The 11,978-nt window shown below is 39.9% G+C and overlaps 1 protein-coding gene across 1 annotated transcript; it reads right to left on the bottom strand.

The window, feature by feature from the left end:
• Positions 1–9,545: 9,545 nt before the first annotated feature.
• Positions 9,546–11,707, bottom strand: LOC126404437 (histone H2A.Z). Its single transcript, XM_050067646.1, has 5 exons — positions 11,567–11,707; positions 11,186–11,263; positions 10,922–11,035; positions 10,685–10,814; positions 9,546–10,267 (listed from the first exon to the last, which is right to left on the bottom strand). The coding sequence occupies exons 1-5, from the start codon at positions 11,567–11,569 to the stop codon at positions 10,206–10,208; spliced, it is 387 nt and encodes a 128-aa protein (XP_049923603.1). The 5' UTR covers positions 11,570–11,707; the 3' UTR covers positions 9,546–10,205.
• Between the last annotated feature and the right edge of the window lie 271 nt (positions 11,708–11,978).

Here is an 11,978-nt window from a genome sequence, read left to right as displayed (position 1 = left end):
ATAGGACCCTATATACTGGCATTTAAAGGGTTAAAAGTCTGAAATTAATTGAATATTTGGTATGGATCATCAGAGGAGAAGTAGAATAGAAGATCTATGCAAAAAAAACTGGGAAAAAATATTAACGGATACTATTTTTATGGTGTTTTTTCCGTGGACATTTTTGTCCTCATCGGGTAAGAGTGTACCTAAATGAGGACCAGACACAAGGGTTAAGTCCACAAGGATCCGCTGATCAGAAGAGTCAAAGGTGTTTTTCATAAAAATTAATACAAGTCATGAATACTGTTTTAACAATAGTGGTGTTGTGTTGGTTTGGCGGGTGCCATTATCCTTAGGTGCCATGAAACAAGTGTCATAATACATAATTGATTGAATTTTTTTACAAATAATATTCATGGTTCAAATAAATAATGTGGTCATATTTCCCTATCTTTGCTGAGCAACAGTTTTGTGTAAAAGGCATTAAAGGCCTGTCCCATAAACGCCTGTCCCTAATATAGGTCTGTTGAGTTCAATGATTTAAGCAAATAACAGCCTGGGCTACTAATTTAAGTTTTACGATAATCATTAAAAAGTAGTGCTGACACTGCACTTTCATAGCAAATAGCACTATTAACCAGCACCACAACAGAATGAATCTAGTATGCTTCTGTCCTGTCTTGTTCTATTTAACTCATACCGGAAAAATGCCTATAACTGCCTCTTCCCAAATTTGTAAGACATTTTCTGTTTGACTACTCTGCCTTTAAAGTGATATTGTATGTTGTTGCACGCTTTTTAAATGGCATACTTTATCATCTATGGGCTTGGTGAAAGGTATCAAGTATTTTCAAGTCAAAAGGCTCAAGTCCAAGTGAAGCCACCAGTCACTGGTGTTTAAGTCCACCTCTGTCAGCTAGTCTCTACCTGTGTGTCTGCTGTTTGCTGCTGAGCAAGTAGTGTACAGAGAGTTTATCTGAGCTTTGTCACTGAAATCAGCTGCTGCTGGTGCTGCTGTTGGAAATGGCTGTAATGAGAGCTGTGAGACTGAACCATAGACTGTATATAAAGATGGTTGACATATCTCCACTTACCCCAGCTGTACAGAAAAGAAGACAAAGTATCCACAATATGGCCGCTGCTTGCACTGGTGACATCATTTGAAGCCATTTGGAGTCTGCACAGTAGCAATCTCTGTGAGTTCCTGCCCATACACCTGCTCAACCAATCGTGAATGGTGCCATTCAGAGCAAGCATACATAGCTGTCAATCATGACCTCAGTTCCCCTTTTTGTATCATCAGATTTAAGGAAATAACCAAACTAACTAGAAAAACAAGCACTTGAACAAACGACAGCGTGATAAAAAAATACCTAAAATAACTAATATTTTCGGGAAAAATATCCGCTAATATGGTGGGGGTGGGGTTTTTGAGCTGTGCTGCAGCCAACCATCAGGGGGCGATCAAAATGTTTTGGCTTCAATTTGGGGAGCTGTTATTTGCAGGCCATAAAACCAAAACAATGAGCTAAAAGCAGCTAAAAGACCCCATAAAGCTGAGGAGAACTGCAGAGTTGAGTTTAACTCTCTGTGAGTTCATCACTATGAGAGAACCGTTCACATTACACATAAAAATATTGATCTGAGAGAGGCTTATAAAAATATTTCAATATTTCAACGGTGGTACTGCCAAAAACAGCAGTGAGATAGAAAGTGATGAGATGAGGGAAGGAGAGTGTTCTCAGGTCTCTCTAAACCTGCATTACTAATGGATTATACAACACAACTGAACGCTTCTCACAGTGACTCTTCTAACAATCCTCATAGTTTATTAATTTATTAGATACAGAATTCTGCTGTCTTCTTTCAAATATCTGACAGCACAATCAGAGAAAGTAAAGATGTTATGTTGGTATTCCTGTATAATTCATGTTTGTACACATCCTGGAATTAAAACGTTTTATAGGGTATTTATGACATCATCCATGCAGTTGACATAAATAGAAATAGATAGGCATCAACTGATGTTGGCATACTCCTCTCACCTCAATATATATCCTGCACTCTTTTTGATCACTCTTTTACTGCATGCCTGCTGCCTCACTGCTTCCCTGTGAGCCATGCTGTCACTTTCTTTTACTGCTGTTCATCACTTCCAACCCAACATCAGAAGTTCGTATCATCACTCCTCTGCTGAGCTGAGCTCTGAGTTTTCTTGTGGGGAGTGATGAGTTCAGAACCCAGACACCACAGATCAACTCTGTACATGTTACCTGGCAGACTGAGCTGTATATACCCTTAATCATTCCTACATTTTTACAGACTGATCAGACATGAGAGGAACATTTATTGTGCATCTGAAATAAAGATATATTTAATACATAGCTCTGAAGAAGGTGAAACAATACGTGTGTTTAATAGCTCTCTGCAAAAATTAAACTGTGCTGCCTGCAACTTATACATTAATGCAACAGCATTTAATTCAAATTTGAGCTGTGCTGAAAGTGTTATGGAAATGTAACTCTGTCTGCCATCATTACTTTCACATAAAAGTGACTCAAGGGCTTATAATCTCTGCCAGGTGTAGCCTGGAGGCAGTGGCGTAAGGAAGTTACGACGGGCCCCAGTTCACACTATTAAGACGGTAGTGTACACTATGGTGCATGTATTGTCTTAACACAAACACAGACTTGACACTGGACAACATCAACATACATATTACCCAGCAATCATCACTGCATATCTTTTTAAAAAGTAAGAAATAAATGATTTAATTAAATGTTTTTATAGTATATTTATACATTGTATAGCTTATATAGAAAAAGCATATAATCTTGTTTTAGATAGCTACTGACTATTAAAAAAATGAAAATAAAACCATAACACAGATGGGTTTACCTTTTTGAGGATATATAGCAAATGGCACAGTTTTGAAATTAATAATATTCTTTTTTTAATAATTTATTTTAGAACACAGGTATATTTCTGAGGTGGCAATCTGAATGACTTGCAACGGCCCACTCTCTTAACTGGACCCCTCCACCTCCACTACTGCACTGTCTTTATTTATTCCCCTGCCTGGAGGGCATCGTGTGTTTGGTCGTATGTTTGCATGTATGTGTGTGTGTGTGTGTGTGTGTGTGTGTGTGTGTGTGTATCTATCTGTCGGCACTTAATCTCGTATACTACTGGACCAATCAGCCTAATATTTTGTGTACACATTTATGGCTGTATGCCCAAGGACCTCTTATGGTTACAGTGATTCACAATCATTGAAAAAAAGTTTTATTGACTGTTTTATACCATCATTGACTGCTAACTCCATACTGCTCTTAACTGGCTGGCAGGGGCCACAAGTCCTCAATGAAATCATGTAGCAAAAGCATAGCGAGCAAGGAATTTCCTGAAATAATCTCAGCTAAAAACAAGAAGCCTTACTGTCTGTTGCGGGACACGTTAACACACACTAATTTTGAGCATCTGCAGGTTGATTACATACTATATATTATGATCTACTAAAGTTAGACACAAAACAAGATGAAAAAAAAAAAGTTTTTGTTATCTTCACTGTAAGGGAGTGGGATGGGACAGTTCCACCGCACACAGCTGCACGCTAGCATTGTTTAAATATAACAGTCAGTTTATCTTTAAAGTCTGTTATAAACTAAACTCAAAAGCTACACTACAGTGATTACTTACACTTGGTTAAAGGAGTGTCAACAAAATACCAGCAAGAGAAAGTACTATAAGAAAACTTAAATAAGGCTCTGTTTGTCGGTGTCTGACGCCACAAGTCACTGCCAAAGCGCCAGATTTTGACGACTTTGGAGTGAGACTGGGTTGTGCCATCAGCTCCGACGGCTGCAGCTGAAACGTGGGCCCCTGGCAGAGAGCTGCACCCTACTGAGTTCACTTTTTTAATTAAAAGATGAGACAGACGTAAAATTTAAATGACACATTTATGTAACAAGCTGCATGTTGGAAAGCTGTTGACAAATGCGTGCAGAACACATGGTTTGCAAAATGGTTAGTTGTGATGTCAAGTCTCAGTGGTTTGTTATTAATGGTCTAAAACAGGCAAAACCACTGGTGTGGTCCTTTGAAGTCAAAGTCAAGGTATTAGTGGATTCATCAACGCACATTTTGCATCATTTCCTGTACATGCAGTACAATATGGTCTATATTGTCTCTTACATACCTGCCAGTAATGTCACTGACTAAACATTAGTACAGCATGTACTTTATAGTACAAAGTATGGAAATCAAAAAGAGAGTCTTTTCAGAGACAGAGGAATTGAACAGCGGTCTTCTTCACAGACTGTAAATTCTTCATCTAACTTGCAATGACGTGCTGCTATGAGCTCTGTAAAACCAAATAACTGCTAAATTCATCCAGTGAGGCCAGATGTGCTAATGGCTTCCAGAGAGCACCGCAGAGACCGTCCAGCCTGAAGGTAGGTAGGTGAACGCCGCTGTTTCACTTCCTGCACTTTAATTAGAACCAAATTAAAATTACCCCCCCATCCCCTTTAATGGCTGCGTGGTGCCCTGCATGGCTGGAGCTGGGGGAAAGCCTCATTAGCACCCTGGTTGTCACCAGGCCTACAAAACAATTCATCAACAGCCGAGCAGACACAAAGAGACCGAATTTTGAAGTACATTCCACTCATGTTGACTTTTAGAGAAGCCTTTGATCCGTGTTAATCCTAATACAGACACTTAATACTCAGTCCACAACAGTTTGGGGGAAATAATCTAGTGCAAATTTGTAGCAGTCAAGAAAGGAACGAGAGCTAAAGAAGGAGAGAAAAAACTTCTCAGCCGAGTTTTGGAATTTCAACTTTTCATTCAGCTTAGAAGCTCAACTGTGAATTGTATTGAAGTAAAAAACCCTTAAAAGAGATCTGGGAGGAAATACTGATAACTTTCAAAAAAAGAATTCAACATTTTTCAAAATGTGCTGCAGGGATGATGTTTTTCTATAGGTCAAGGCAAAAGTTAGCATTGTCCTGGTACTCTTGTCAAAAAGCCTATGGTGTTTTTCCATTGGATTTGGATTATTGCAGTAAATAAGCTCTGTGGCAAACAAACATTGATGATACTCGCATATTTTGTTCAGCAAAATAATCCTCACAAATGAACAGCATTTTTGTGATTCTTAAAGCCCAAATGCAATCACCAGAGGCAAAAAGCTAATGTTAAGCAATAGCCGCACTACACCACAGTCACATGACCGTGGTGTCGCCACCACAACAAGACTGTTAAGCCATGTTCGGCGTGATGACGTTCTGTAGTCTATTTAGCAACTTGTTAGCGACTGCCTTTTTTAAGACAGCAGAAGGCTTCAAAATGTATGAGTGGGGTATTTACTGATGTATGTTCTGAACTAAACCTAAAAGTCTCTTCAGCTCGTGTTAACCACAGACCATGTATTGGGCATCTAACCAAAAGCCAATTCAAAAAAACCACTGACTTCAACACAAGGGAACCGGGAGTGCTAACATGCTAACTCATTTCCAGGTTTTAGGACTCATACCTGGGGCACACAATTATTACCTTTGTCGCATGTCACCTCCCACTCTCATCTCTAGTCACCTGTCTCCAGTTTTTTATCAAAAAGTAGCCACAGAGGACACAGTTAGCCATGAAGACAAAAAGCAAGGGAAAACGGTGAGCCTGGCGCTGTCCAAAGTTAAAAAGATGAGCTACATGCTAATGTTAGCATACTAACATGCTCACAATGGCAATGCTGATATTCTGATGTGAAGTAGGTGTAATGTAAGTGCTATAATGTTAGAGAAAGTCAGTTTAGTGTGTTAGCATGCTACTAATTGCTAATAAACACTAAGGGACTGTTTGTTACTTATGGGGGGTGAAAAAGGGGGAGGCACTTTAAATTTATGAGTTATGATTTTCGATTTAGCTCAGAGGAGGGACATTCAGCTCTAAATTTTGAATTTATTTTAAATACCCTCAGAACCCCAAAACCAAAGACGGCAGAAACTGGGAAATATTGTTATTTATGATGGAGGGAGGGGTTGTGCATTTTCCCCCAGTCACTCAAGGGGGCTAAAGAAAAAAATATGTGTATCTCCAGGGAGAGTCATGATTAAAAAAAACACCCACAGTCACACCAAAGCCATACCCCTCTGATAAGTAAAGTACAGTCCCTAAGCGCAAACAGGCCTACAGCTGAGGCAGATGTTAGGTTTATTTAATTATAAACTACTGGACACAATGAAATGTTGGCCTAATGATGGTGCTTGATAAAAACACAGACGATCACCAAAGTTGTTCATCAACTCATCCAAAGAAAAACATGAATGTGTAAACCACATTTCATGGCAATCCATGCAATAGTTGTTCTGCTAACTCAAATGGAAGAAAAGTAAAAATGTCTGCATCAATCCAGGAAAACCGACGAGCAGACTGAGCTGACCCTTTCCCATGATTCAGTACAGTTTCAAGAGTTTTGGTGCCATCACATATGGGATCAGTTTACTAATTATTCCTCTCATTATTTCCACATAAATGAGGCACAATGATGAGTGCACCCAGGTAGTGTCTGGACTCATTTGTCCAGTTAGGACCTCGGCCTCTCCTGCATCTTTGATTAGTTTGGACATGCCAGCAAAGACCAGCTGCAGTGCTGCGTGCAAGCCAAGTCTGTGTCACACTGAAAAGTTTTCTTAATTATTTTAAATGCCACATCTGATTTCACTAACACAAAGGATAAAAAGAAAACAATTTGACTTTGAGAAACCCTTAAACTCCTGCTCCTTATCTGACACTCATTCATTAACTAGGAATTTACTGTTTTCTCCTGTTTGTCTTGATATTGAACTATTCCATTAGGAACATCTCCTCCTGAAACTGAAACACTATAGATCATTTCATTTTCTGTTTGCCCAGATAAATGTTTGCTCTGTCTATTGGCTCTTGGTGGGAGGCCTGCACAGAGGAGCGCATCAATCCATATGTGCAGCAGCTGGATCCACCAACACTGGCTGAACCAGCACATGTGAGGAAGCTAAGCTTACTGACTACATTACAAAAGAACTAGTTTTATAAATCAAAAAGTGAAAATAGAGAATCAGTAAAGATCAGTTGTTGCCACTAGGGGCTATTAAAGGTTCTCAAAGGAGAACTCCACTGATTTTACACATGAAAGTGTGTTTCCAGGTTTTGGGGACTTCTACTGCATATGTGAAGAAAAGTTGTATCATGATGTGTTTACACAGAGTGCAAATAAAACAATTTGTGCAAGTGAATTATATGTAAAGTCAATGTAAAGACATGATTAGATGTGAAGGGAGTAGCGCGATTTTGCGTCATATGCTTATTCATGAGAGTTGACAAATTTCGCGACCAAATTTGCGCTGCGATAGCCGATCAGCATTGAGACCCTCTGGGGATGTACCACGTCGAGAACATTCATTCATCGATTCCATGATTTCACACGTGTATGGCACATGTTTCTTCTGAACACTTTAAAGACTCTGACGTTTTCTTTTGGTGCCACCCCTCTGGGTGGTGCCCTAGGTGGCTGCCTATGTTGCCTATAAGAAGATCCACCACTGCGTCTTACTTACAGCGCCCCAGTCCAACCCGGCATTACATACCATCACTTTCTCCATAGTCACTGTATCTGTGAGTTCCTTTGTCAGACTTTGTTCATGTTAATGTGTGCTTTTGTTTGAAAGGTTGTATGTAGATATATAACATCCTGACATGTTTGATGAGCTAGTCTCGTAGAGCCAGACCTATCTTGCACTGTGCTACCGTGGAGAAAAGTCTGGCTAAACCCAGGATACTTCCACACTAAGGGAAAAACAAACACTTTCTTTAAACCAATCACAAGTATTTTGGGTGGTGCTAAGCCCAGGATGCAACATGGTTGCCTTTACAAAATGGTGTTGGAGGCGAGCACTGGCATTAAAATAGCTAAATCAGTGCAAAAGCAAAGCAGCATAAAAACTTTGATGTCTTAGCATATATATTGCTAGCTTGGAGGTTGTTAATGTTTCACACACAGCGTTACAGCAAAGTATGGTGATAGGTATGGCAATGTGAAACTAGTTTCATGTAGCGACAGGGATTTTAAAAAGGGTATCCAGCAGGGAGCAAGATAGACAGCTGATGAAAGGATTTATACCCATAGTCTATAGAGCCCAATACAGTCTTACAGAAATACATGAAATGGACACAATCTCTTAACAATTGATTATCTGGTGATGGGCGTGAAATGTGTTCAAATTACGTGCTGCTAATGTAATGTATGTAACACCAATGTATCATGAAATGGTCGCAGTTTGGTTTGATTAAGGGAAAGAAAAAACACTTGGCTATAGGTGTGCATTAATTTAATATTGTGTATGTTCAATAAAGTGGGATAGCAGATAGCTTATAACATCACATCCATCTTACTGTAACTGAACTACTGACAACAGAAAAGATTTCTGGGTAATGAAATAAAAAATAAAAAAATAATAATAAAGACATATCTCTGCCTTAACGAAGGCTTGCTAGAGTAGGTTTGTTAGTGTAGTTTCAAAATGACTATTTAAAATGCAGCTTCCAGTTTGCCAGTAATCCCCATGAATCCAACTTCAATAAGTCTTCAATAAGTCAGAGATGGTTTTGTCCCCACAAATCTGCCTGGAGATGCGACAGATCGCCGTTACCCCACTGTCTGGGATCAAAGTGGACATTCACCTGTGTTTTAAAAATAACTTATCAAGTGAGACGGATGTAAAGAAAACAAACACTGGAATAACGTAGGTCTACCTGTCACAGTTTTTATATGTTGAATCCACATTTTTTTCCTGTTACAGCCTCATCATAATCATAATATATAATCATAATTAGCAATGCCAGTCATTCTGAGAGGAGCACTTCCCAAAGACATGTCTGGTGCTTAATAAATACAGACCTTGGCTTCTAGTTATATGAGCTCCATACATCAGAGACTTACTGAGGTTGTGGTTGGGACTTGATACTGTCATGGGCTTGTAGTGGTGTTATAGTGTCATCTGGTGGTGGTCTGGTTAAAGGATGGCTGGAGAGGATGATGATTTAGAAGATTTTACTCTGAGACCTGTCCCATCTGGACCCACGGAGGTTCAAGATTTATGTTCTTTACTTGGTGTTTAATGATCCACTTCTGTTAAATTAAATATATTTTTCTGAGGTGAAACTTTGCTGTAAAAATCTTAAATATTCATTAGTCTTATGTAATGTATCAAATTTCATACAGAACACTGGATGACCACCTTATGTTTTACATTTATGCACTCAGGCTTTCTATAACCTAAAGACTAAACCCACTATTAGTACCTTTCAAAGACATTGATCATTGCATCAGTCTTTTAATTATTCCAGTTCTACAATCTGCCATTTCTCTAAACATTCTGTAATAGCTGCAGGACAAAGCCAACTGATTTTGTTGAACTTCAAGTGTTACCTGTATGTTCTATTCATTCTGACTTTTAATCAACCATCTCACTTTGAAACTAGGAATGCAGTCAAACTGCCGTCATGCAATAAGCCATCCATACACAATATGCAAAACATTATGACTGTGCCAGTCCAGTCTTTATTCAGGAATCCAAAAATGACTACAGGGGTTTTCCCAGTTCATGTCAGTCCAGTGGTAAACGGATGTAAAACATGCTTTGCAATACATGCAACTACACATGGCTGTACTAATGGTGCGTGCTAAGCATGGCATGGTTCTTTCCACTCGCAGGCTGTGCTTGTTCTTCGTTTTGTTGATCATGGTGGATTCTTTCAAAACTGGGAAGGTTAAGACCACTAAAGCCTAACACCACATGTACACCATCCACACTGGAGAAGCCAACACAACACCTACAAGTGTAGAAATGATAACAGAAACAAGCCCATAAAAATGCAAGAACTTAAAGAACAAACTGCAAATGCCCAATAAGAGCTTTATTAAAACACCACTTTGAACATGGGAATGCCACAAAAGCAGGTTTCAACACAAAAACTGCAGCACCAGGACAAAAAAAAACACAAAAAAAAAAACACAGCCAGAACACAAAAAATGAGCTTCTCTGAAGCCACTTTTAAAAAAATACCCCAGGTGAGTAAATGCAAGCTCAACCATACAAATAACTCCTAACGGTGTTCTAATCTAAGACATTTAACCACTTGATGCAGACTTCGTCCTGAGATGGCACGCCTTTCCAGAGCACTTCAGGTTATACGGTCTTCTGCTGGCCCTTCTTTCCAATCAGAGACTTGTGGATGTGAGGGATCACACCTGAAATGGAAGACAATGGATGAGCCATTAACAGGGACGCAAAGCACTGCCTGTTTAAAGTAGTTGAAAATCATAAAAAATGATGACAGCAACACAAGCTAGACAACAGATTGGTCATGATTAAGAAGAAAGGGGCATGTTTCTATGTGCTGTAATATTAATCTTTATTTAGGAGTGCTGTTGTCTCGGCCTCTGAGATGCAATGGGCATTTCTCACCATTTTATAGGCTTATGCAGTTATTAAAAACCATTAGCTGTAGCCCTAACTCAATATTTTGCATTAGCTATGATGAGTGTAACAAAAGTGAGTGCCTTTAAAGGAACATATATACACGTGATTTTAACTTATTGTAATTATATCAAAGTTTAACAACGCTCTCTTTTCACTGCCATCAAAGTGCAGAACTGTCTCCTTACCTCCACCAGCAATAGTGGCCTTGATAAGTGAATCCAGCTCTTCATCTCCTCTAATGGCCAGCTGCAAGTGGCGTGGGGTTATACGCTTCACCTTAAGATCCTTTGATGCATTTCCTGCCAACTCCAGAACCTGAAAGAAAGCCATAGGTTTAGATATATGCACGAGGCAGAAAAGTGCAGCTCTCCGATGCTTTACTTTTAAGTATACGATGTAAGATAGATGGGGGTTGGCGTTACCTCGGCCGTGAGGTATTCGAGAATAGCCGCGCTGTACACCGCTGCGGTGGCTCCCACTCTACCGTGGCTGGTGGTTCTGGACTTGAGGTGTCTGTGGATACGACCCACTGGGAACTGCAGCGATAACAAAGAGAGCAAATTGGTGGTGAGAAACAAAGGGTTCACTGGCCTCACGGTGACAGACGGCCAGCTGGGTAACCTCTGCGACGTCTGTTAGCTTGTGGTAGCATAGCCGAGGAAATGAATGAATTTCAATGGACAAACCTGCAGTCCTGCTCTCTGCGAGCGCGAAATAGCCTTCGTCTTGGTCTTCCCGGAGTCTTTACCTGCCTTACCTCCAGCCTGGAAACCACAGACAATGTCAGTGAATTTACAGCCACCAATTCGTATATTACCGTGGTACAACATTACTTAAAAGTCTCGCCAATTTTACCGCCCGTTACAGCGGTCTGGACCAATTCTACTGCTAGCTTAATATGCTAACTTAGCTAGCATGCTAAGCTACTACAACAGCTAACGCTAGCGGCTAATAGTTAGCCATTCACCGAAATGTACTGGCGGCTATTTCACATGTTTTGCCGACAAACCACAAGCACACACAGTTTACCGTTCGGATATGTCGCTAAGACGATGTGAAATGCTCACCATATTTAAAATCCACAAATAATTTCTGAAGCTGCAGCACAAACTCGAGTATCTTTCAACCGAGTAGCGACTGTTGGTTTGAACTACAACCCCCGCCTTCGATTGTCCTTAATATATATCCGATCTATATCCGGGTAACTGCAAGGAGAGCACTAGCCAATCACATTTTGTCATGTGTTTCCTGCCACGGCGTTCAGCCAATGGACGCGAAAAGATCTCACTTTGCGGGAACGGGGTACATTTCCGTTCAAAGTAATGATGGGTAATGTAGTTTAGAGCGTTTATTCCTATTGTCGTCTTCATAATTAAAGAAGTTACTCTGAACTCTGAAAACATTTTTCTTTCGCGGCTAACTCATTCGTTTATTTGATTTAGAGACGAGCAATAAATACATAGTATCTGACGTTGTCGC

This window comes from Epinephelus moara, chromosome 17, assembly GCF_006386435.1.
Source record: "Epinephelus moara isolate mb chromosome 17, YSFRI_EMoa_1.0, whole genome shotgun sequence".
Taxonomy (NCBI): domain Eukaryota; kingdom Metazoa; phylum Chordata; class Actinopteri; order Perciformes; family Serranidae; genus Epinephelus; species Epinephelus moara.
The sequence above is the reverse complement of the archived record's forward strand: the minus strand, read 5'-3'. Positions and strand labels throughout refer to the sequence as shown.